Below are 24,913 nucleotides of genomic sequence, written 5' to 3'. Positions count from 1 at the left end.
GTATTTGAAGAAAACAGTGAAATGTCAATTTTGATGAATTAAAGTGCCTTTGTTTTTAATAGGTTTATTAAAAACCAGGCACTGATTCATCTAAATTGACCTTAACTTTAAGGTTATAGTTATTTGGTGTTACATCCATTGCTTACACCGTTACTATGGCAAGGAGAAACTGTAAATAGCAGCTAATGAAACGCAGCTTTCTTTCATGCTGCTGGAAAACCATTAGTTGCTCTGTTTCATGATGCTGTATCATGTCACTAGGGGGCACTGACAATTTAATTGAAACACAATAAACTTCCAAACTTGCAACAATATGCTGCCCATGGTAAACTTGCATTAGCGTTTGCTTGTGCATAGTTGTTCCTTGCTTGCGCTTGGCCAATGGCGTGCGAGTATGGGTTGTCCATCACCCCAAGGCGAACGTACATGTGGCGATTTAATCCACCAGCTAATAGCTGGTGTAATCGTTAGGAAGCTGTGGTTTGATGACTGCTACTTCCTAACTTTCAGCTCCTGGCTTACAGGATCTGCCCCAAGTGCTGCATACGCATTTTGATAAATGGGGGCCATAGTATTTGTTACAGCAGTTAAAAGCAGTGGAAGCTGGTGAATTTTGAATATGGTAGTGAGCTAGACCCCACCCCTTTAAATAAAGCCCCGCCTCTCATATGGCAGTTTAATGTACCTTTAACTATGTATTTAATATTTTTACAAGGTTAAATGCATAGATTATTTTATTAATGCAATATTACTGGCATATACACAAGAGTTAGACATAGTTATATGCCAGCAATAGGGCAATAATACAATGCATAATAACAATACACCAGGGGCGTATTTATGCATAGGCCAACAAGGCCGGTGCCTAGTGCGACAGATTTGAGGGGACGGCACTGGCACTGATATGTTGGCAATGTTGGCATTATTTTTTTATTAAATAAATAAAAAAATTCCTGTGCGGCGGTCACGTGACCTGGCTTTTGCCGAGGGTCACGTGATGTTTTCCTCCTTCCGCCCGCCACAGACTTCAGACTCAGTCCATCAGTGAATGAGTGTGATCATCAACGATTGGATTTGGAGCGGAGCAGAGCCTGGCTAATAGTGACAGATGACTGGACTGGAGAGGAGGGGGTGCAGACGCAGTGCATAAATTGCAAGGTATTTTTTGTTTTGCGATTGCGCCTCTATTTCTAAGCTCTAAATTTTTACTTAGCAAGTCTGTACTACTATGTGTCATGCTCATCCAACATCGACTGTAATAGTTAGCCGCTTAGAGCGATCACGATGTGATCATCATTTCATTGTTTGTGGTGAGATTTGACCAAGGAAGGCGGCATAGCATCAATATGGGATAATATGGGCACTGTGGGCAGTCATAGCTGTAAAAGTAAAAGGTTTTACTTTTTTTCTTTTAAACTTTAAATTTGTGTCTTGTGAGTCTTGAAAATAATAATTTTGTAATTTGTAATGTAAATAAATAGCGATGGTTTCAAGGATTGATCAAACAATATATAATAAATAAAGAATATGCTTCAAATTATGTATAATAATTGTAAGAATCAAATCTGCAGTGCAATGCAATTCTGTGCTAGTGGCTGCTTCTTTAGAGCCTTTATTTAAAGATTCCCAGAATCCCATGCCATTGCCATCCCTAATGATGTGATCCCTCCTTACTTTGTTCCAAACAGCCCTCTATAATATATTGATTTTATTTCTTGTTTTCCCAGCTTTTTTTCTGACAAAAAGATCAATGAATTGGTTACTCTAAGGAAGGCTAATTACTGGCACAGAGGGTGAAATATGCAGCAAGCTGACAAAAAATAAAAATGTCAGACAAAATGAAGTAACTGAATAACATTTAAATGTTTATTTGCTATTGCAAGTTCTATTGTTTGTCACATTATTTGGAGTCCAGTCTCAGACAATTAAGAGCTATTCTATGATCACTTTATTTGCACTGTCATCACAAAAACTCTGCTTTCTTCTCCTATGTCATACAAATAACATATTTTCATTTTGTATAGCAGTGTACTGCTATACAAAATGAAAATATGTTATTTGTATGAACTAGGAGAAGAAAGCAGAGTTTTTGTGATCACAGTGCAACTTTACTAAAGTGATCATAGAATAGCTGTTGTCTGTGACAAACAGCAAAAAAAGAAAAGAAAAAAAGAAGTCACATTACTTCCTAAACAAAAATTGATATGGCCAAAAATGACCTAAATCCAGGGATTGGGGGGGCAGCAGGATTCTGAGTGCTTAGGGCAGCACAAAACCTAAATACACCCCTACAATACACCTATTTGCATATTGTGTCAGTGAGCATTTCCCTACTGGTGGACTTTCATTAGGAAACTATATATACATATATATATATATATATATATATATATATATATATATATATATATGTATGTATGTGTGTGTGTGTGTGTGTGTGTGTGTGTGTGCACAAATCTTTAGAATGACTGTACCATTGTAAATATGTATAAGGGAAATGATGCCCGGCTCTAATGCAGTTTAAATTGTTTATGTCACTCTATACAGAAGCGGAGAAGGTTCTTTCTGGTTTCATGGACTGTGATTTGTTCATCACTATATACCTCATAGAAGATACAGACTGCTTAAATGCTTTTTTTGTTGCTTATATATTTCTGAAATCAGTTATTTATAATAAAAAAATAAAAAGCTGACTATTTCTGTGAGAAAACAGAACTCTGGAGAAGTATGTTGGCATGGCAATTCTGCACACCAGGGAATCTTGATACATTGTTACATATTAGTGCAGAGTCTGTGGCCCATAGTTATCAAGGTCTGTCGGACCTGATCCGACAGTGCAGATCAGGTCCGACAGACCTCGGTGAATACGGTGAATACGGTGAATTCAGCATTGCACCAGCGTGCAACACCACCCCCTGCAGACTCGCGGCCAATAGGCCGCCAGCAGGGGGTGTCAATCAACCTGATCGTACTCGATCGGGTTGATTTCCGGTGATGTCTGTCCGCCTGCTCAGAGCAGGCGGACAGGTTATGGAGCAGCGATCTTTGTGACCGCTGCTTCATAACTGCTGTTTCTGGCGAGTCTGAAGACTCGCCAGAAACAGGGGCCATCAAGCTCCATACGGAGCTTGTTAAATAGCGCCCTGTGGCTTTACATAACAAAACAGATACAATTTAACAGATCAGCCTGTTATGTTCATTCATGTATAAAATCTGTACTGCAAACAGCTTGAAATACTACTAAGGAGAACCAGTAGCAATGCATTCTATAAAGGGTTGATGCATATGAATTAAAGCAACTAGTTTATAGCTATTATTCAAATAAATAGTGCTTGCATTGTGTGAAACGCCATAACAAATGGCTTTACAGTTCTCGGAGGAACAACATCAACAATCTCCCCTGCCCTTTACCTCATGAGGAGATATTTGCCTGTATGCCACTGCTTATTTGCTCTGTCAATCTGTCTCCTTGTTCTTCTGTGACACATTACTGAGGAGTTTCTGATCACTTGCACCAGGAAGAGGGTTGGGTTATGCATTGTAAAGCAAGTGAGCTGACAAGCTAACTATGGAGGGGAACAGGGCATAATAGAAACATAGGAGGAAAGGAGGGGCTGTGTACAGGGCAAACCATGTGGGTTTTCACATGACATCCATGCTGTATGTGTAACTCTGCTTTTACCATGCTGTATGTGTAACTCTACTCTTACCATGCTGTATGTGTAACTCTGCTCTTACCATGCTGTATGTGTAACTCTACTCTTACCATACTGTATGTGTAACTCTGCTCTTACCATGCTGTATGTGTAACTCTGCTCTTACCATGCTGTATGTGTAACTCTGCTCTTACCATGCTGTATGTGTAACCATGCTAGAGCATAAGTTGATTATTTCATATTAATCACTTACCAAGTACTTGAAGGGTTGAAACATCTTCATTGTCAATAAGCGTTTGCTCAATGCAACATCTGTTAATTTCTATAGCAAACCCTCTAACACTCCAATAGCTCCCTCTGTTTTATTAATTTATTTTAAAACATTTATTTCAACCCTTGAATCATGAAATAATTGCTGTTCCTTCATTTCCTTACTCTAGATATGTCACCCCTAATCTGTCAACATAAGGCATTTTTCTGCTTTAAACACACATTTTATAATGGTTTTAACTATTTTAAGACTACATTCTCAGCAGAGATGAATATAAGCTTTCTATGTCTGCTATGGAAAATTTGAGGCTGTACATTACTCTGGTTTTAGAGCAGCATGTGTTTTTCTCTTTTAATCCTTCAATGCATTTGACTCTAGAGCCTTGAAACTGGCATGTGGTTTTCTTCCTTGGATTATAACTGGAATTCTTTGGTTAAGTATAGGTCATCAAAAACAGAAGACTGAAATCCACCCAATCTAACCACCTATGCTCCAATAATAGCTATAGAGGCATAACGGAGGTGTTATCCTTCTTGCACTTGTTTTTAGCAGATAACAATTTCTGAACTTTGGTCATTATTATCAGTATGTTTTTTCAGTGATCACAATCCCAAAATGCTTCTTCTTGTTATACCCCTGAAGCTCAAAATTGTTACTTCTCAAAAAAACAAACACATTTGTTATCTATGTTTTTATTCCTGTGATTCAGCAATTACATCATAGGTTGAAGGGCCCTATGTTTATTTATTATTTCCAATAGTCTGTAATGATATTAAAACAGGTATGAATTGTGCAATTAACCTGCGGTGCTACAATACCATAGAGATATTTGTGTATGTCTCTAAGGGATTTGAACAGCGGTATAATAAGTACAGTGGGCACACGTGTTTGTTAAGTTATTGATTTCACTAATTTTTATGTTTTGTAAAAATGTCAATTATTAAATTTAAAACCTTAGTTGATTAGTTGATTGAGAAGGTAGCATTTGTAATTTATCTGTTTGGTGACGTTGCTTCCTAACGTCATCCAATATGGCAGCGGGTAATTTTAGTGTGCTTTGCACATGTGCAAAATTAGTTTTACATTCAAAAACCATTTGCTGAAAAGTGTTGCCTGGGTTTAATCAAGTAGCTTTTAACTGCTAAATTTGATTAGTTATTAGTAAAAAATAGCAACCTAAAGGTGTCATAGAGGTGTCTGAGAATTTAGATTGTAATCAGAAATACAGGACTGTCATGTGTTAAAGGACAAGTCAACCCAAAAATTATTATTACATATTTAGATTATGTATAACAATTTTTACAGCAAACTGTAGCCGAATTTTGATCTAAATAAACTTTGCAACTAAAAACACTTACAAGTTCTCCTCCGGCCTTTTTGAAATGGCTGCCTGACCCCTCCTTTCCCTTATATCACCCACAGTGAATTTCCAGGTTCCACTACAGGATCTGTGTGGATCCTGCCTGTTCCCGTGTTTCGTGCATGTGCAATGCCGCATATAACAACTGCTATGCTACTGAGCCTTTTTTATTCCTTACTTAAAATGCCCCCCTTGACGAAAACTGAGCATTGTGCATGCGTGAAACACAGGAATGTGCAGGATCGACACAGATCCTGTAGTTGAAGCTGTAAATCCATTTTGGGTGATGTCAGGGAAAGGAAGGGTCAGGCGGCCATTTCAAAATGTCCGGAGGAGAACTAGTAAATGTTTTTACTTTCAAAGTATGTTTAGATCAAAATTGGGCTACAGTTTACTGTAAAAATTGTTAATTACCTAATCTAAATATGTACTAATAATGTTTGGGTTGACTTGCCCTTTAAAGTGAAGGTCAACTTCACGCAACTGCCCCAGGGCATTGGATAGACTTTGCAAAATAAGGGTGGGTTTAATTCATTACATTTGTTATATTTCAGTACTTCTTAAAATGTTTACCTTTTGAGTGATACAATGATAAGCGCAGCTCTCCTGTCCAGCATTTTGTCAAATTGATTGACAGATGAAGATTCTTAAAAGAATGAATCCTTGTTTCCTTCCAGACTGTGACGTTCATGCAAAGGGGCTGAACACCCAGGGGGGGAAACAAGGATTTGTTTTTTTAAGAATCGTCATCTGTCAATCAGTTTGACAAAATGCCGGGCAGGAATGCTGCGCTTATCGTCGGAGCGCTCAAAAGGTAATTTTTTAAAAAAAATAATGAAATATAACAAATTTGATGAATTAAACCCACCCTCATTTTACAAAGTCTATCCAATGTCGTGGGGCAGTTGCGTGAAGTTGACCTTCACTTTAAGCATAGTGACATTTTCAAAGAAACAACAATAAAAAAGATCTGAAAATAGCTTATTGCGATCACATCAACATAAAAAATAGATCATTATCAGCCATTAACGCGATAATTATTAGGTGGTAGATTGGGCTCAATCCCTATGTTTGCTACCTAGTGCAAAATTCCTGCCATGCCTATCATATGGATATCATCTGTTTGTATGATATGATAATATAAAGTCTAGATTGGCTTTCTGCATATTAAAGAGTAGGGATGAGCTAATATTTTGCAAAATTTGAAAATTTCAACCAATTTTAACACATTTGTATGTTTGTTTCGCATTTCAAATGTTTGTACAACTTTCTAATACTTTCTTTAAATGTAATATTCTAATTATGCAATATTCAAAATAGAAACATTCAAATGTATATATTTGTATCTATTATGTATCAATTTACTGAATTTCCTACCACATGAACTATTGAACTTCTGAATAGTATTTGTTAAATTAAATCTTACATTCAAAATTTCAAATGCGGATATTCAATCTAATTATGAACATTCGAAAATAAACGTATCATTCAAAAACGGAAATAACATTTCATATCCGAATTTTAATTGATTTTAATTTTTAGCAACATTTGATTGTCCAAAATGAATAGCCACAGGACTATTCATTTTTCTAAATGAATTAAACTTTCAGCACATTTGCCCACACCTATTAAAGAGACATTGAATTGCTGTGTACAAATACATTACAATGGTTAATATCCACAATGTTATTGTTTATACTTCTATGATTGCAGCTCTCTTTTATACAATGTTCTTATTTTAACCCTTTGCAAAAGCTGGTTAGTGACGTTTTGCATTTTCACACTGGACGCCAGTCGCGCCACCATTTTGGAGCTTAAGTATTCAAGCAAAGAGGTCGCGCACATTCACAAATCTGTCACATTATTGACTTTTTGACAAGCTGTATTGTGCACTTCAGTTTAGTATGTACAATACATAGTAGATGGATTTTAATACATATATCATTTTTTAATTTTTTTTTTAATTGCAAAAATCTAATATTCTGCCTTCTATTCTGAAAGCTATACTAAAGTAAAAGGTACAGCTGTCAAAAAGCATGCAATGAGGCCAAATTCTCATATGTCTGTCGGACCTTATCTGACAGTGTGAATCAGGTCCGACAGACATCGCTGAATGCAGAGAGCAATACGCTCTCTGTATTCAGCATTGCACCAGCAGCTCACAAGAGCTGCTGGTGCAACGCCGCCCCCTGCAGACTCGCGGCCAATCGGCCACCAGCAGGGAGGTGTCAATCAATCCGATCGTACTCGATCGGGTTGAATTGTGGCGATTCCTGTCCGCCTCATCAGAGCAGGCGGACAGGGTTATGGAGCAGCGGTCTTTAGAACCGCGGGGTCTTTAGAAAAACGGGGGTCAAGCTCCATTCGGAGCTTGATAGATAGGCCCCAATGTCACTGATTTGTGAGTGCATACTGCTTCTTTCATAGGGTGAAGAATATGCACGTTCTAAGATGCCTGTGTCCAGTGTAAAGATGCAGGGTTTAACCAATCTGCACCTGTAATAGGATAAGATAAGACTAACATGGTTAGTAGTAAGCATGTTACTGTAGTTGTGCCCAGCAGTTTAAGGTCCTTTTATGCCCTATAATAATATATGCATTTGCGTCTGGGCTCTATGTGATATCATATTAACTTGCAATGGAGAAAAAGATGCAACATAATAGACAAATTATACTTTATTATTGCTTTAAAAAAATGAGACATTCAACGTGTAGAACAGATTTTTGTTAACAATATTCCAGTGTTTAATATATATATTTTCTTAAAGATTTTGACGTATAACCTTGTTATTATTAAAGTGAAGGTAAAGTTTTACAATCTTAAAGACAACCTAGCATTTATCCTTATGACCCTAATCTAGTCGCTAAGTTTTTTTTTATTACTTCTATGTTTTTGCTAAAAAAATATATTTAAAACTCCCTACCGCTTAGCTAATAACTCCTCCCAAGTCCTACATCCATCTTCTTGTCACGTCACTTCGCCCCAAAATGCGCGTTCACCGGCAGTCTAAAATGCGCATGCGCCAATCGGCGATTTTGAGAACCACTGCACATGCGCTAATCCTCTAACATTATTTCCCAATGCGCACGGGAGCGCACCATTGTAATCAAGCTGTAAATTATTTGAAAAGAGCATGTGCAGTGAGTAAAGGGGCGGATGACGCGGAGCTACGGCCGCCTAACGGCCAAAATTTCAATTGGTCCCTCAAAGAACGTGATCAAGACCTTAAAAAAAAAATGTATATACGTGTTGAATTAGAAGAAGTTACGAAAATGAATTCTAAAGGGTAAAACTTGATTTTTACTATAAATTGTAAAAAAAATATGAATGAAACTTATATTTATTTTGCCTCAACAATGTGGTGCTTGATTGAATTAGAGTTAACTTTACCATCACTTTAAGCACTATATATATTTAAATACTATATAAAAATATAATGTTTTCATTTTCTTGTGTAGAAAAAATGTATATTTATTTGTAATTCATATACATGATATAAACTGCAAGTTTTCCATGGGTCCCCGTTACTTACATAACAGCAGCTTTCAAAGTATAATAATACTATTGGGGTGCAGGAGGTACTAACATGAAAGCTAATTTCCTATCATTTTTTTCCTAAATCTCTGTTTTCCATCTTTTACCTATTTTAGTGATCTGCAGGGATTGAGGAGGACCCACTGATGTTTAGTAGGTAGAGCCATTGCATAATAGATGATGATGCAGGTTTGATGTGGAATGGGTTGGGCATATCATGTGAAGGATTGGTTGGGTAATGATTAATTAAGAGTGGAGCTGGGGCAATCTCTTGAAAACAGAGAAAGCTGCAAGAGGGACAGCAGGCAGACCTCCCAACTCATGAACATCATTCATTATCAAGGGCAGTCATAGACACCTCTGGGGGCATTAGCTCCTTAATCATACTCTGTTCCCCAACCCAAATGCGCACAAAACTGTGACCTTCACTCCTAGTACCATATTTTCCCACCACAACTCCACCAGGACTCTACCCAGCCCACCCATAACACACTTGACTCCATCTATGGCATACAAACCACCCATGAAACACCCCATGCCATGCCTCTCTCATTATGGCCCAACCCATACATTACTGAGAGGGCTTCAGGAAATGTTAGGAGGTATATATATATATATATATATATATATATTTATTTATTTATTTATTTTTTTCAGTATGTGCCCCCTCCCCCATTAGTTAGTTTTGGGGTTTTTTGAGACACCACTGAGAGCCATAGGCTGGTATGGCTGCATCCTCCTAGACCCACCACTATATGCTGCAAAAATATGCTGATCTTGTTTTAGTTTTTTATCTGTGGCCCAAATATAGATTATATTTTTAGTGTTTAAAATATTATAGTCCTTCTGTAGATAGCAAACAAAAATACTTATACCTCATTGTCATTTATCTTTACATCAGGATGACTTTTTACTGTTACTTATTCTTATTTATAGGGTGTTAAGTCTAGTTTGAGATACATGAAGGCGCCCCCTATATATTTCTGAAACTATAGTCTTCATTAACATGGCAGAATATTATAATACAACAATATATTCCTGGGGTTTCAAAGGCTATCTTTCTAAAAAAGAAAAGACAGTTGCAAATGTTTTATTTGTTGTTTTGTATCACAACTGCGTAGTCTATGTCGTCCTTATGTAGCAAAACTGTGGAGCGTTTAGGATGGATATGTTGGTTATGCTGGATTGCTGAATATTGAACGTCTTCAGGATCTACATACTGGAACAGATAACAAAAACCATTTTTTTGTCATCGTAGTTTAGGTTATTTCAAACTGTATATTTCATATTGCAATAATACACTTTTGTTTACAATATAATAGGAATAATATAAGAAATTAGTTTTGTTTTACATTGCAATACATTTAAGTTGACTAACGTTTTATTTTAAAAGACCTTTTTTAAAGTAATAATTAATTTATTACATATTATACATTTATAATGATCAAATAAACATTTTGCGTTTGATTCCAATCTTTTCTATATCAGCTCCTGATAAGGAGATTTTAGACGATATGGGAAGTATATTGAGTGATCATAATCCAAATTTATTTGGCCGATAAAAGTTCACAGCTGTGAAATAGATTTTACTGGAAAAGTTCAAGAAAATGATAAGAATGAAGTCCTTTGTACACTGTGTAAGGGAATTTATCATTTACATGTATAAGATTAACAAATTTTAATCCAATCCATCCTGATTACTGGTAAACAATATGAATGCTATTTCTTTATAGGCATGACGGGTATACTTAGCGTATTTGGTCAAAGATTATATTATCATGTTTAATATTCTAAAAGTATTTTTTTCATTACTTCCAGGTTACAGATACAATTAGGACTAACCATTGAGGAAAGGAAAGACATTACAAAGTAAGCATTGCTTACCTGTGCATTGCTATATATCATGTCCTCTTCACTGAGATAATACTGTTTTCCATTTGAATAACTTGAACTAATTATGATGAAAAAGAAATGAATAGATCATACAGTATATACTGCATTGTGATAATCACAGATTACATATCTCTATGTTAAAGTGCCATAAAACATGTTGAGATCTGTGCATATCCTAAAAGGGCTAATAAAGTAAAAAATTGTTTGCATAAAAAAATGTCTAAAAATTGCTGGCAAGTATTTTAAGATAATCCTTATGCATTTTTGCATTCTACCAAAACCTCAATAGATATACAGTTGCAAGAAAAAGTATGTGAACCCTTTGGAATGATATGGATTTCTGAACAAATTGGTCATAAAATGTGATCTGATCATCATCTAAGTCACAACAATAGACAATCACAGTCTGCTTAAACTAATAACACACAAAGAATGAAATGTTGCCATGTTTTTATTGAACACACCATGTAAACATTCACAGTGCAGGTGGAAAAAGTATGTGAACCCTTGGATTTAATAACTGGTTGAATCTCCTTTGGCGGCAATAACTTCAACCAAACGTTTCCTGTAGTTGCAGATCGGACGTGCACAACGGTCAGGAGTAATTCTTGACCATTCCTCTTTACAGAACTGTTTCAGTTCAGCAATATTCTTGGGATGTCTGGTGTGAATCACTTTCTTGAGGTCATGCCACAGCATCTCAATCGGGTTGAGGTCAGGACTCTGACTGGGCCACTTCAGAAGGCGTATTTTCTTCTGTTTAAGCCATTCTGTTGTTGATTTACTTCTATGCTTTGGGTCATTGTCCTGTTGCAACACCCATCTTCTGTTGAGCTTCAGCTGGTAGACTGATGGCCTTAAGTTCTCCTGCAAAATGTCTTGATAAACTTGGGAATTCATTTTTCCTTCGATGATAGCAATCCGTCCAGGCCCTGACGCAGCAAAGAAGCCCCAAACCATGATGCCCCCACCACCATACTTCACAGTTGGGATGAGGTTTTGATGTTGGTGTGCTGTGCCTCTTTTTCACCACACTTACGGCTAGATTTAGAGTTTTGTTGGTAACGACCCGAAAAGCTAACACCGGCTTTTTTCTGGCCGCACCATAAAAATAACTGGTATTGAAAGTCCACATAAAGGCTGCGTTAGGCTCCAAAAAAGGAGCGTAGAGCATATTTAACACAGCTTCAACTCTCGATACCAGAGTTTCTTACGGACGAGGCCAGCCTCAAAAACGTGCTCGAGCACGATTCCCCCATAGAAAACAATGGGGCTGTTTGAGCTGAAAAAAAACCTAACACCTGCAAAAAAGCCGCGTTCAGCTCCTAATGCAGCCCCATTGTTTGCTATGCGGAATCTGCCGCTCCGTAAACCGCCGCTACTTACATTATCCCTATGTACCCCTAATCTGCTGCCCTAACATCGCCGACCCCTATATTATATTTATTAACCCCTAATCTGCCCCCCACAACGTCGCCTCCACCTGCCTACACTTATTAACCCCTAATCTGCCGAGCGGACCTGAGCGCTACTATAATAAAGTTATTAACCCCTAATCCGCCTCACTAACCCTATAATAAATAGTCTTAACCCCTAATCTGCCCTCCCTAACATCGCCGACACCTAACTTCAATTATTAACCCCTAATCTGCCGACTGGAGCTCACCGCTATTCTAATAAATGTATTAACCCCTAAAGCTAAGTCTAACCCTAACACTAACACCCCCCTAAGTTAAATATAATTTACATCTAACGAAATTAATTATCTCTTATTAAATAAATTATTCCTATTTAAAGCTAAATACTTACCTGTAAAATAAATCCTAATATAGCTACACTATAAATTATAATTATATTATAGCTATTTTAGGATTAATATTTATTTTACAGGTAACTTTGTAATTATTTTAACCAGGTACAATAGCTATTAAATAGTTAAGAACTATTTAATAGTTACCTAGTTAAAATAATAACAAAATTACCTGTAAAATAAATCCTAACCTAAGTTACAATTAAACCTAACACTACACTATCATTAAATTAATTAAATAAAATATCTACAATTACCTACAATTAAACCTAACACTACACTATCAATACATTAATTAAATACAATATCTACAAATAACTACAATGAAATAAACTAACTAAAGTACAAAAAATAAAAAAGAACTAAGTTACAAAAAAAAAAAAAATATTTACAAATATAAGATATATTACAACAATTTTAAACTAATTACACCTACTCTAAGCCCCCTAATAAAATAACAAAGCCCCCCCCCAAAAAAAATGCCCTACCCTATTCTAAATTACTAAAGTTTAAAGCTCTTTTACCTTACCAGCCCTGAACAGGGCCCTTTGCGGGGCATGCCCCAAGAAGTTCAGCTCTTTTGCCTGTAAAAAAAAACATACAATACCCCCCCCAAAAAAATTACAACCCACCACCCACATACCCCTAATCTAACCCAAACGCCCCTTAAATAAACCTAACACTAAGCCCCTGAAGATCATCCTACCTTGTCTTCACCTCACTGGGTATCACACCGATCCGTCCTGGCTCCGATATCTTCATCCAACCCAAGCGGGGGCTAGACATCCACTGAAGAAGTCCAGAAGAGGGTCCAAAGTCTTCATCCTATCCGGGAAGAAGAGTAGATCCGGACCGGCAACCATCATCTTCCAAGCGGCATCTTCTATCTTCATCCGATGAGGACCGGCTCCATCCTGAAGACCTCCACCGCGGACCCATCTTCATCCGGCGACGTCCAACTGAAGAATGACGGTTCATTTAAGGGACGTCATCCAAGATGGCGTCCCTCGAATTCCGATTGGCTGATAGGATTCTATCAGCCAATCGGAATTAAGGTAGGAATATTCTGATTGGCTGATGGAATCAGCCAATCAGAATCAAGATCAATCCGATTGGCTGATCCAATCAGCCAATCAGATTGAGCTCGCATTCTATTGGCTGTTCCGATCAGCCAATAGAATGTGAGCTCAATCTGATTCAATCTATCAGCCAATCGGAATTAAGGTAGGAATATTCTGATTGGCTGATGGAATCAGCCAATCAGAATCAAGTTCAATCCGATTGGCTGATCCAATCAGCCAATGAGATTGAGCTCGCATTCTATTGGCTGTTCCGATCAGCCAATAGAATGTGAGCTCAATCTGATTGGCTGATTGGATCAGCCAATCGGATTGATCTTGATTCTGATTGGCTGATTCCATCAGCCAATCAGAATATTCCTACCTTAATTCCGATTGGCTGATAGAATCCTATCAGCCAATCGGAATTCGAGGGACGCCATCTTGGATGACGTCCCTTAAAGGAGCCGTCATTCTTCAGTTGGACGTCGCCGGATGAAGATGGGTCCGCGGTGGAGGTCTTCAGGATGGAGCCGGTCCTCATCGGATGAAGATAGAAGATGCCGCTTGGAAGATGATGGTTGCCGGTCCGGATCTACTCTTCTTCCCGGATAGGATGAAGACTTTGGACCCTCTTCTGGACTTCTTCAGTGGATGTCTAGCCCCCGCTTGGGTTGGATGAAGATATCGGAGCCAGGACGGATCGGTGTGATACCCGGTGAGGTGAAGACAAGGTAGGATGATCTTCAGGGGCTTAGTGTTAGGTTTATTTAAGGGGGGTTTGGGTTAGATTAGGGGTATGTGGGTGGTGGGTTGTAATGTTGGGGGGGGTATTCTATGTTTTTTTTTTTACAGGCAAAAGAGCTGAACTTCTTGGGGCATGCCCCGCAAAGGGCCCTGTTCAGGGCTGGTAAGGTAAAAGAGCTTTGAACTTTAGTAATTTAGAATAGGGTAGGGCATTTTTTATTTTGGGGGTCTTTGTTATTGTATTAGGGGGCTTAGAGTAGGTGTAATTAGTTTAAAATTGTTGTAATATTTTTCTTATGTTTGTAAATATTTTTTTATTTTTTGTAACTTAGTTCTTTTTTATTTTTTGTACTTTAGTTAGTTTATTTCATTGTAGTTATTTGTAGGTATTGTATTTAATTTATTTATTGATAGTGTAGTGTTAGGTTTAATTGTAACTTAGGTTAGGATTTATTTTACAGGTAAATTTGTAATTATTTTAACTATTTTAGCTATTAAATAGTTCTTAACTATTTAATAGCTATTGTACCTGGTTAAAATAAATACAAAGTTACCTGTAAAATAAATATTAATCCTAAAATAGCTATAATATAATTATAATTTATATTGTAGCTATATTAGTATTTATTTTACAGGTAAGTATTTAGCTTTAAATAGGAATAATTTATTTAATAAGAGTTAATTAATTTTGTTAGATTAAAATTATATTTAACTTAGGGGGTGTTAGTGTTAGGGTTAGACTTAGCTTTAGGGGTTAATAACTTTATAATAATAGCGGTGCGGTCCGCTCAGCAGATTAGGGGTTAATAAGTGTAGGCAGGTGGAGGCGACGTTGAGGGGGGCAGATTAGGGGTTAATAAATATAATATAGGGGTCGGCGGTGTTAAGGGCAGCAGATTAGGGGTACATAGCTATAATGTAGCTGGCGGCTCTTTGCGGTCGGCAGATTAGGGGTTAATTATTGTAGGTAGCTGGCGGCGATGTTGTGGGGGGCAGATTAGGGGTTAATAAATATAATATAGGGGTCGGCGGTGTTAGGGGCAGCAGATTAGGGGTACATAAGGATAACGTAGGTGGCGGTCGGCAGATTAGGGGTTAAAAAAATGTAATCGAGTTGCGGCGATGTGGGGGGACCTCGGTTTAGGGGTACATAGGTAGTTTATGGGTGTTAGTGTACTTTAGAGTACAGTAGTTAAGAACTTTATAAACCAGCGTTAGCCCAGAAAGCTCTTAACTACTGACTTTTTTCCTGCGGCTGGAGTTTTGTCGTTAGATTTCTAACGCTCACTTCAGACACGACTCTAAATACCGGAGTTAGAAAAATCCCATTGAAAAGATAGGATACGTGATTTACGTAAGGGGATCTGCGGTATGGAAAAGTCGCGGCTGAAAAGTGAGCGTTAGACCCTTTTTTGAGTGACTCCAAATACCGGAGGTAGCCTAAAACCAGCGTTAGGAGCCTCTAACGCTGGTTTTCACGGCTACCGCCAAACTCTAAATCTAGGCCATAGTGTTGTGTGTTTCTTCCAAACAACTCAACTTTGGTTTCATCTGTCCACAGAATATTTTACCAGTACTGCTGTGGAACATCCAGGTGCTCTTGTGCAAACTGTAAACGTGTAGCAATGTTTTGTTTGGACAGCAGTGGCTTCCTCTGTGGTATCCTCCCATGAAATCCATTCTTGTTTAGTGTTTTACGTATTGTAGATTCGCTAACAGGGATGTTAGCATTTGCCAGTGACTTTTGTAAGTTTTTAGCTGACACTCTAGGATTCTTCTTCACCTCATTGAGCAGTCTGCGCTGTGCTCTTGCAGTCATCTTTACAGGACGGCCACTTCTAGGGAGAGTAGCAGCAGTGCTGAACTTTCTCCATTTATAGACAATTTGTCTTACCGTGGACTGATGAACAGCAAGGCTTTTGGAGATACTTTTATAACCCTTTCCAGCTTTATGCAAGTCAACAATTCTTAATCGTAGGTCTTCTGAGAGCTCTTTTGTGCGAGGCATCATTCACATCAGGCAATGCTTCTTGTGAAAAGCAAACCCAGAACTGTTGTGTGTTTTTTATAGGGCATGGCAGCTGTAACCAACACCTCCAATCTCATCTCATTGATTGGACTCCAGTTGGCTGACATCTCACTCCAATTAGCTCTTGGAGATGTCATTAGTCTAGGGGTTCACATACTTTTTCCACCTGCACTGTGAATGTTTACATGGTGTGTTCAATAAAAACATGGCAACATTTCATTCTTTGTGTGTTATTAGTTTAAGCAGACTGTGATTGTCTATTGTTGTGACTTAGATGATGATCAGATCACATTTTATGACCAATTTGTGCAGAAATCCATATAATTCCAAAGGGTTCACATACTTTTTCTTGCAACTGTAGATACAGCCATAGAAGGAAATGTGTAAGGGGTGTTAGAGCTTTACAATTCAGAAACTAAAAAGAAAGAGTTAATGGTGAGGCACTGCAGTATAAATGTGCAGGTAAAGTAATTAAAGGGACAGTCAACACCAGAATTGTTGTTGTTTAAAAAGATAGATTACCCATTCATTACCAATTCCTGAGTTTTGCATAACACACAGTTATAATAATACTATAATAATAATATAATAATTATAATGGTCTAAATTTTAATCTTTTAAAAGTTTCTGAAGCAAACACATTTTTTTCATATACATTTTACAGACCAACACTAAATAAAAAATATAAAAAATTAAAAAAGCTGTCAGTCAGAGTGGAAATGTAATTTATCCAAAAATGTATAAAATGCTTCCTATTACTGCCTTGTTTCTTTAGTAGATTCTGATACCTTTTAATGGACCAACACAATCAAGGCTTTTTGTCTTTTTTTTCCATAAAGTTTCAAGACCTCACAGTTCTCTTCTTCAGAAGTGTATCAACATCTGAATAAAAAAACAAACTTGATTTTGTTGGTCCATTTAAAGATATCACAATCTTCTAAAGGAACATTCTCTGTGGGACCTACTGCAACAACCCTTTTGCTATTACCAACTTGAGTTTTTCATTCTAATTCATAGAAGTATTCTAATAAGCTCAATTCAGGACATGTGCGCAATTAAAACTTTCCTTGAATTTTGCATCCATTTTTAATTAAATATTTTATAACATCCAAATGCTTAAATGCAGTCAGGGACACACATTAGAATAATGATATTTTATGTACATGTTGTGTAGTGTAAATATTTGATTCATTCAATATTTTAATATGTTACTAAATCATGAAAACTAAACTTTGAAAGACAGACAGGCCCAAAAATAAAGCTGTTTAAATAGCCATGAAATATATTATTCATTTTTCTTTAAGCAGGTAATTGTTTTTTAATTATAAAGCCAATATGTTATATTTCTAAAAATACAAGGTATTTAGTGTCAGTATTGTTCCACTTAAACATGTTTAAACTAGAATTACTAGCAATGCAACTCACTTGGGTTTTGAAGATTTCTCATCCTGTAGGTTTCCATATATATGACCATCTATTGATGCATATTCTTCATTGTTCAAAGGCTGCATAGAAAAATGTATTTAACATACAAATCAAGCAATTATTTACAAAGCTCTCTACTAAGGTGTTGTGTTAAGGTTTTAAACATGGTACATCTATTTTTATGTTAGACTAAAATTCACTGTTGGTCATATAAACCAATACTCCCGCTACCACCCACCCTGTTGTTTAACAATATATAAACACCTCTTAACAGCAAATAGGCACAGCTGTCACTAATGAACCAGGATAGAGACACTACTTCACACTCACAGCCTCTGTGCTTACACTTTACCGTATTCTGTTAACTTTTCCAACCCTGATTTACTCGCCACACACTTCACTCACTCTCAGTTTACACTGGGTTATTTCCCTTCTCCCTTACCTTGTGTGTCCATTCCCTCTCCTTTAGATTGTAAGCTTGAGAGCCTTTCTACCTGTAGGCCACTGTGTATTTAAAGTGAACTACTACTGATTGTGCTCAAGGGCAGGGCAGTCCTCTCATTTTGCATATCTAAATTACTGCACCTACAACTGTAATGTACCCCAATAATGTACTTGTTGCATCCCTGTAATGTTTTAGTATTACTTGTATAGCACTGCGTAATCTGCTGGCGCTTTATAAATACCTGATAATAATAATAATAATATAGTCTCATCAATAATTTAATCCATGTGTAAGAATAGCTTTGTAGAGGGCATTCTTACTTTTTTTTGACAACCTTACCACACTCGGTAATGTGCGTAACAAGATGGACCAGGCTAAAGATACAAGAACTTATTCTATTTTATTTTGGCTAAAACCTATCATTTAAAAAAATACATTTAAAAAAATGATGCAATTCAGAAATGTTAACTGATCAGAGAAGGTCCATGTCTTAAAGACCACCATTCTGGTTATTATTTGAAATGTCAACTATTTCCAATTGCTTTATAAGCTGTTTTGTTTTAGGTTGGACTTTCATATATAACTAATTAAGTGAAAGTATTTGTGCCAAAAAAAAGAAATGTTGTACTAGTATAGATAAATATAAGATTAATTAGTGTAAGTCACTTACCACACACAATAAAATGGGAGGTCAAAAGCCTTGGGTTAATAAAACTGAACCATGACTTATTTTAATCCCTACCTCGTGAAGATCTATGAAACCTCAAAGAGGGTAATACTCATCTAAGGCCTTTCCTTTACAAATCTCTAATACAGTCCTTGAAGTCAATGAACCACTTGGTTGCTTTATCTATTTTTTGGCCACAAAATCTAGTTTATGACTTTGATAGAAATGCTATGGCATCCTATACTTTTATGCACTTAGATCATCCTATATAGTATATACAAATAGTACAAGTGAAAACAAGAGACAAACAAAATAACCTATATTTCACTAAGAAGAACAAGAACAATAAATCTAAGTGCGATCTGTTGGATTCTTGATGACTTTATACATTTTTTTTGTTATCATATATATATTTTTACTAGTGATACTTTTTTAAATCTCAGTTATATAGAATTTAGTCTTATTGATTCCAGGATTTCATTAGACCATAAAATTTGTATTTTATGTAACCTCCAAAAGGGTGTAAGTAGTAGGAGGCTATTTTTCATATATATAGATATATATATATCTATATATAGTGTATACATAGTCCTTGATTCTCGTAGAATTCATGAAACTCCTAAATATTTTAATTTTATTTTAACACCATCAGATACCAAATTTCATTATTAAAAATGGCAGTTCAGCGGTTCAGCTGCAAGAAGATATTCTAATTTAGAAAGGGAAGTATCTTGTTCTGACATTTTTGCTTGTTTTTTTAAAGAATACAGATAGATTTGGCAAGTTAGTCATTGTTAATCACTGTGGCTTCATCTAAGTAAAACAATTATAATTTTCCGGCATTTCGTTTTTTTCTTAAATCAGTTTCTAAATGTTTTATTCACATACTTCATTAGTCATCCTTTTATTAATGACTCCATGTATTGGTGAAGATGGAGAATCTGACTTGTTCTTCATTCTGTATATATATAAAAAAAAATATTTTTAAATTTTGTCATGTTTAATTGTAATAATATATTCATAAAATTGTTATAACAATTTAAAACATAAATATTTTTATATTTAGTTGCCATTTGTTTTTAGCAGTGATACGGCTAGATTATGAGTTGTGTGTTATGAAAAAGCTCTTTTTCACTACCGCTGGTATTACGAGTCTTGTAGGTACAGCTGTACCGCACACTTTTTTGGCCGTCACGCAACATAACTACCGCACCTTCAAAAAGGTCCCATTGAGCTTGCATTCTATTGGCTGTTCCAATCAGCCAATAGAATGCAAGCTCAATCCTATTGACTGATTGGATTAGCCAATATTATTTTTTACCTTTTTACCCTTTAATTCTGATTGACTGATAGAATTCTATCAGCCAATCGGAATTCAAGGGACACCATCTTTGATGACGTCCCTTAAAGGGAACCTTCAGTGTACGGCTGGGACCGTATGAGAGGATGCTCTGCGTCGGAAGGATGAAGATAGAAGATGCCGTCTGAATGAAGACTTCTGCCTGTCTGGAGGATGACTTCTTGCCCCTTGGATGAAGACTTCTCCCGGCTTTGTTGAGGACTTCTGCCGCTTGGATGAAGACTTCTCCCGGCTGGATAAGGATGGATGTCCAGTCTTCAAAAACTGTAAGTGGATTTCAGGGGTTAGTGTTAGGTTTTTTAAGGGTTTATTGGGTGGGCTTTATTTTTAGATTAGGGACTTTGGTCACTGTAAAAGAGCTAAATGCCTTTTTAAGGGCAATGCCCATCCAAATGCCCTTTTCAGGGCAATGGGGAGCTTAGGTTTTTTAGGTAGGTTTTTATTTGGGGGGGTTGGTTGTGTGGGTGGTGGGTTTTATTGTTGGGGGGTTGTTTGTATTTTTTTTACAGGTAAAAGAGATAATTTTTTTGGGGCAATGCCATGCAAAAGGCCCTTTTAAGGGCTATTGGCAGTTTAGTGTAGGCTAGAGGTTTTATTATTTTGGGGGGCTTATTTATTTTGATAGGGCTATTAGATTAGGAATATTTCGTTTTTATTTTTGATCATTTCTTTTTTTATTTTGTGTAATTTAGTTTTTATTATTTTTTGTAATTTAGATAAATGTTTTTTTTTTTATTTATTTAATTTTAGTGTAATGTAAGGTGTTAGTGTAAGGTTAGGTTTTATTTTACAGGTAAATTTGTATTTATTTTAACTAGGTAGTTAGTAAATAGTTAATAACTATTTACTAACTAGTCTACCTAGTTAAAATAAATACAAACTTAGCTGTGAAATAAAAATAAAACCTAAGATAGCTACAATGTAACTATTAGTAATATTGCAGCTAGCTTAGGTTTTATTTTACAGGTAAGTATTTAGTCTTAAAAAGGTATTATTTAGGTAAAAATTGTAATTTTTATTTATATTTATTTTAATTATATTAAAGTTAGGGTTGTTAGAGTTAGACTTAGGGTTAGGGTTAGATTTAGGGGTTAATATATTTATTTAGTGTTAGTGATGTGGGGGGGCAGAGGTTTAGGGGTTAATAACTTTAGTAAAGTGGCGGTGGCGACGTTGGGGTGGCAGATTAGGGGTTAATACATTTATGTAGGTGGCAGCGACATTGGGGGCGGCAGATTAGGGGTTAATAAGTGTAATGTAGGTGGCGGTGAAATTGGGGGCGGCAGATTAGTGTTGTTTAGACTCTGGGTTTATGTTCCCCATAGACATCAATGGGGCTGCGTTACGGAGCTTTACGCTCCGTTATTGCAGGTGTTAGGCTTTTTTTTTAGCTGGCTCTCCCCATTGATGTCTATGGGGAAATCGTGCACGAGCACGTAAAACCAGCTCAACGCTGCCATATTGCTAACAAACGCCGGGTTTTTGCAAACCTGTAATAGTAGCGCTATTAAAGGTGAGTGGTGGAAGTAACTTGCAAGTTAGTAGCGAGCCAGCCATAACGCAAATCTCGTAATCTGGCTGATAGTATGTTATGATATTCACATTAGAGATATGTGATTGTCAGGATTTCACCTTTTCTATTCTCCACCCACTTCCTCTATAAATCCTGTCACTCAAGTTCAGACAGGTGCTTAGTATTTTGGTAAATCAACCTGTTTGTCTCTCTGCACAGTTTGCTGACTACAAGCCCTTGCGCATTAAGCATTTCTCTGAGAGCCAGCATTTACAAGAGTATTCATACTCAAATCCTCTATCAGCTTCTACAGTTCATCTGAGGTGTGGAAAATAACCTAACCGGACTTTTCTCTGAAGCCTGTACTAACGGATTACAAAGAAAGAGCACCGCTTACCTCAAATTCCTCAGAAAACAGTGAAGCTATTTAACCACGGACTTCTCAGGGTAACGCACCGCTAAACTTTAACTGCTAGTTTTCCCATTCAGCTTTACGCTGTCACTAGCATTAATACAACCGGATCCCTCACACGCCGGTTCACGGCATAAGTCCACGCCCCCCTGTGACGTAACAGGTATCGGGCATAGCGGATACACTCGCTCTGAGCTACCGCAGCTTGCACATTCACAGTGCATTATACAGAGAACTTTAAACTCTGCTTTACTCAATTTTAGGAGAGGACTCCTGTGTTTATTTGTTATAACTCTGCAGTGGTTATCACGCTCCTGTGACGCAACAGGAAGAGTTTTCAGTGACAGTTAGTTTAGTTATAGAATAGTTTCAGTTAGGGTATTTAAGCATCCTATGCTTATATTTTCTCAGTTTAATTTTACTGCTACAACTTTTCCTTTTGCTTGATCTTTAGCTTTGGAATAGCAGGAAATTACTAAAGTAAGTCACAAATCATTTACTGCTGTTACTTTTCCCTTAGTTACAGCTAAAATAATCTGTGATACAAACTATCACTTTGTTCCACAACTGAGATTCCCTTACAAGTAAAATAACTCCATAAAGAGGTTTCCATATCTTACAGTGATATAATTTGCCTTTTGGAGGTGGTGTGTATGTCAAAGCTATCATCTGATACGTAGTTATGTAGGACCACATATCTCCCAAATATTTTTCTGAGGCTTTGAAAGATTTGGAGTTTAGAAAACTTGTGACTCCAACAACATTTAGTGGGTGGTGCCACTACATGAGGGAAATGGTCACAAACAACCTATAGATTGGGCTAAGGTGTGTCCTGGGCATGGGTGTAGTACATGTAAGAGGAAGAATGTGTCTTGGGTAGAGATGGGGCAGACCCTGAATATCTGGATGCTGAGAAGTTGCCGGTGGTAAGCACCTTTGACCTCCCAATATGCATGGTTGTGAGGTCTAGATCCATTCATTACTGACTCAAACCCTTTGTTAATCATACACACTGCTGACCTGCACTTCCTAATACACACTTCTTCTTTCTGCTTTAAAGCATCTTGCACAGTGCTGCACCTTCTACTAGCATGCTCTGCTATAACGGCATAATACATAATGTTCATAAAATGAACATCCAAATGAACGCACTAACGCCTAGATTTAGAGTTCTGCGGCCAAAGGGGTGCGTTAGCTACGCGTGCTTTTTTTCCCACGCACCTTTTAAATACCGCTGGTATTTAGAGTTCACAGAATGGCTGGGTTTTCAGTGCGTTAGGCTCCAAAAAGGGAGCGTAGAGCATAATTTAACGCCACTGCAATTCTAAATACCAGCGTTGCTTACGGACGCGGCCAGCTTCAAAAACGTGCTCGTGCACGATATCCCCATAGAAAACAATGGGGCTGTTTGAGCTGAAAAAAAACCTAACACCTGCAAAAAAGCCGCGTTCAGCTCCTAACGCAGCCCCATTGTTTTCTATGGGGAAACACTTCCTACGTCTGCACCTAACACTCTAACATGTACCCCGAGTCTAAACACCCCTAACCTTACACTTATTAACCCCTATTCTGCTGCCCCCGCTATCGCTGACACCTGCATATTTTTTTTAACCCCTAATCTGCCGCTCCGTAAACCGCCGCTACTTACATTATCCCTATGTACCCCTAATCTGCTGCCCCTAACACCGCGACCCCTATATTATATTAATTAACCCCTAATCTGCCCCCCACAACGTCGCCTACACCTGCCTACACTTATTAACCCCTAATCTGTCGACCGGACCGCGCCGCTATTATAATAAAGTTATTAACCCCTAATCCGCCTCACTCCCGCCTCAATAACCCTATAATAAATAGTATTAACCCCTAATCTGCCCTCCCTAACATAGCCGACACCTAACTTCAAACATTAACCCCTAATCTGCTGACTGGAGCTCACCGCTATTCTAATAAATGTATTAACCCCTAAAGCTAATTCTAACCCTAACCCTAACACCCCCCTAAATTAAATATAATTTTTATCTAACGAAAAAAAATAACTATTATTAAATAAATTATTCCTATTTAAAGCTAAATACTTACCTGTAAAATAAACCCTAATATAGCTACAATATAAATTATAATTATATTATAGCTATTTTAGGATTAATATTTATTTTACAGGCAACTTTGTAATTATATTAACCAGGTACAATAGCTATTAAATAGTTAAGAACTATTTAATAGTTACCTAGTTAAAATAATTACAAAATTACCTGTAAAATAAATCCTAACCTAAGTTACAATTAAACCTAACACTACACTATCAATAAATTATTTAAATACAATACCTACAAATAACTACAATGAAATAAACTAACTAAAGTACAAAAAATAAAAAAGAACTAAGTTACAAAAAATAAAAAAATATTTACAAACATCAGAAAAATATTACAACAATTTTAAACTAATTACACCTACTCTAAGCCCCCTAATAAAATAACAAAGACCCCCAAAATAAAAAAATGCCCTACCCTATTCTAAATTACAAAAGTTCAAAGCTCTTTTACCTTACCAGCCCTGAACAGGGCCCTTTGCGGGGCATGCCCCAAAGAATTCAGCTCTTTTGCCTGTAAAAAAAAACACATACAATACCCCCCCCAACATTACAACCCACCACCCACATACCCCTGATCTAACCCAAACCCCCCTTAAATAAACCTAACACTAAGCCCCTGAAGATCTTCCTACCT

At 36.9% G+C, this 24,913-nt stretch overlaps 1 protein-coding gene across 2 annotated transcripts in view; it reads right to left on the bottom strand.

Annotated features, from left to right (window-relative positions):
• Positions 1–9,518: 9,518 nt before the first annotated feature.
• LOC128639088 (B-cell receptor CD22) overlaps positions 9,519–24,913 on the bottom strand; it is a 281,839-nt gene continuing 266,444 nt past the window's right edge. For both annotated transcript variants that reach the window (XM_053691238.1, XM_053691239.1), the window contains 4 exons: positions 19,785–19,854; positions 17,785–17,864; positions 10,707–10,773; positions 9,519–10,041 (listed from right to left, as the gene is read on the bottom strand). In XM_053691238.1, the coding sequence (XP_053547213.1) occupies positions 9,913–10,041; positions 10,707–10,773; positions 17,785–17,864; positions 19,785–19,854 (346 nt within the window). In that variant the 3' untranslated portion in view covers positions 9,519–9,912. The remainder of the gene's footprint in view (positions 10,042–10,706; positions 10,774–17,784; positions 17,865–19,784; positions 19,855–24,913) is intronic.

The sequence above is a fragment of the Bombina bombina genome, chromosome 8, assembly GCF_027579735.1.
Source record: "Bombina bombina isolate aBomBom1 chromosome 8, aBomBom1.pri, whole genome shotgun sequence".
Lineage (NCBI taxonomy): Eukaryota > Metazoa > Chordata > Amphibia > Anura > Bombinatoridae > Bombina > Bombina bombina.
This window is presented reverse-complemented; position numbering and strand designations above follow the sequence as displayed.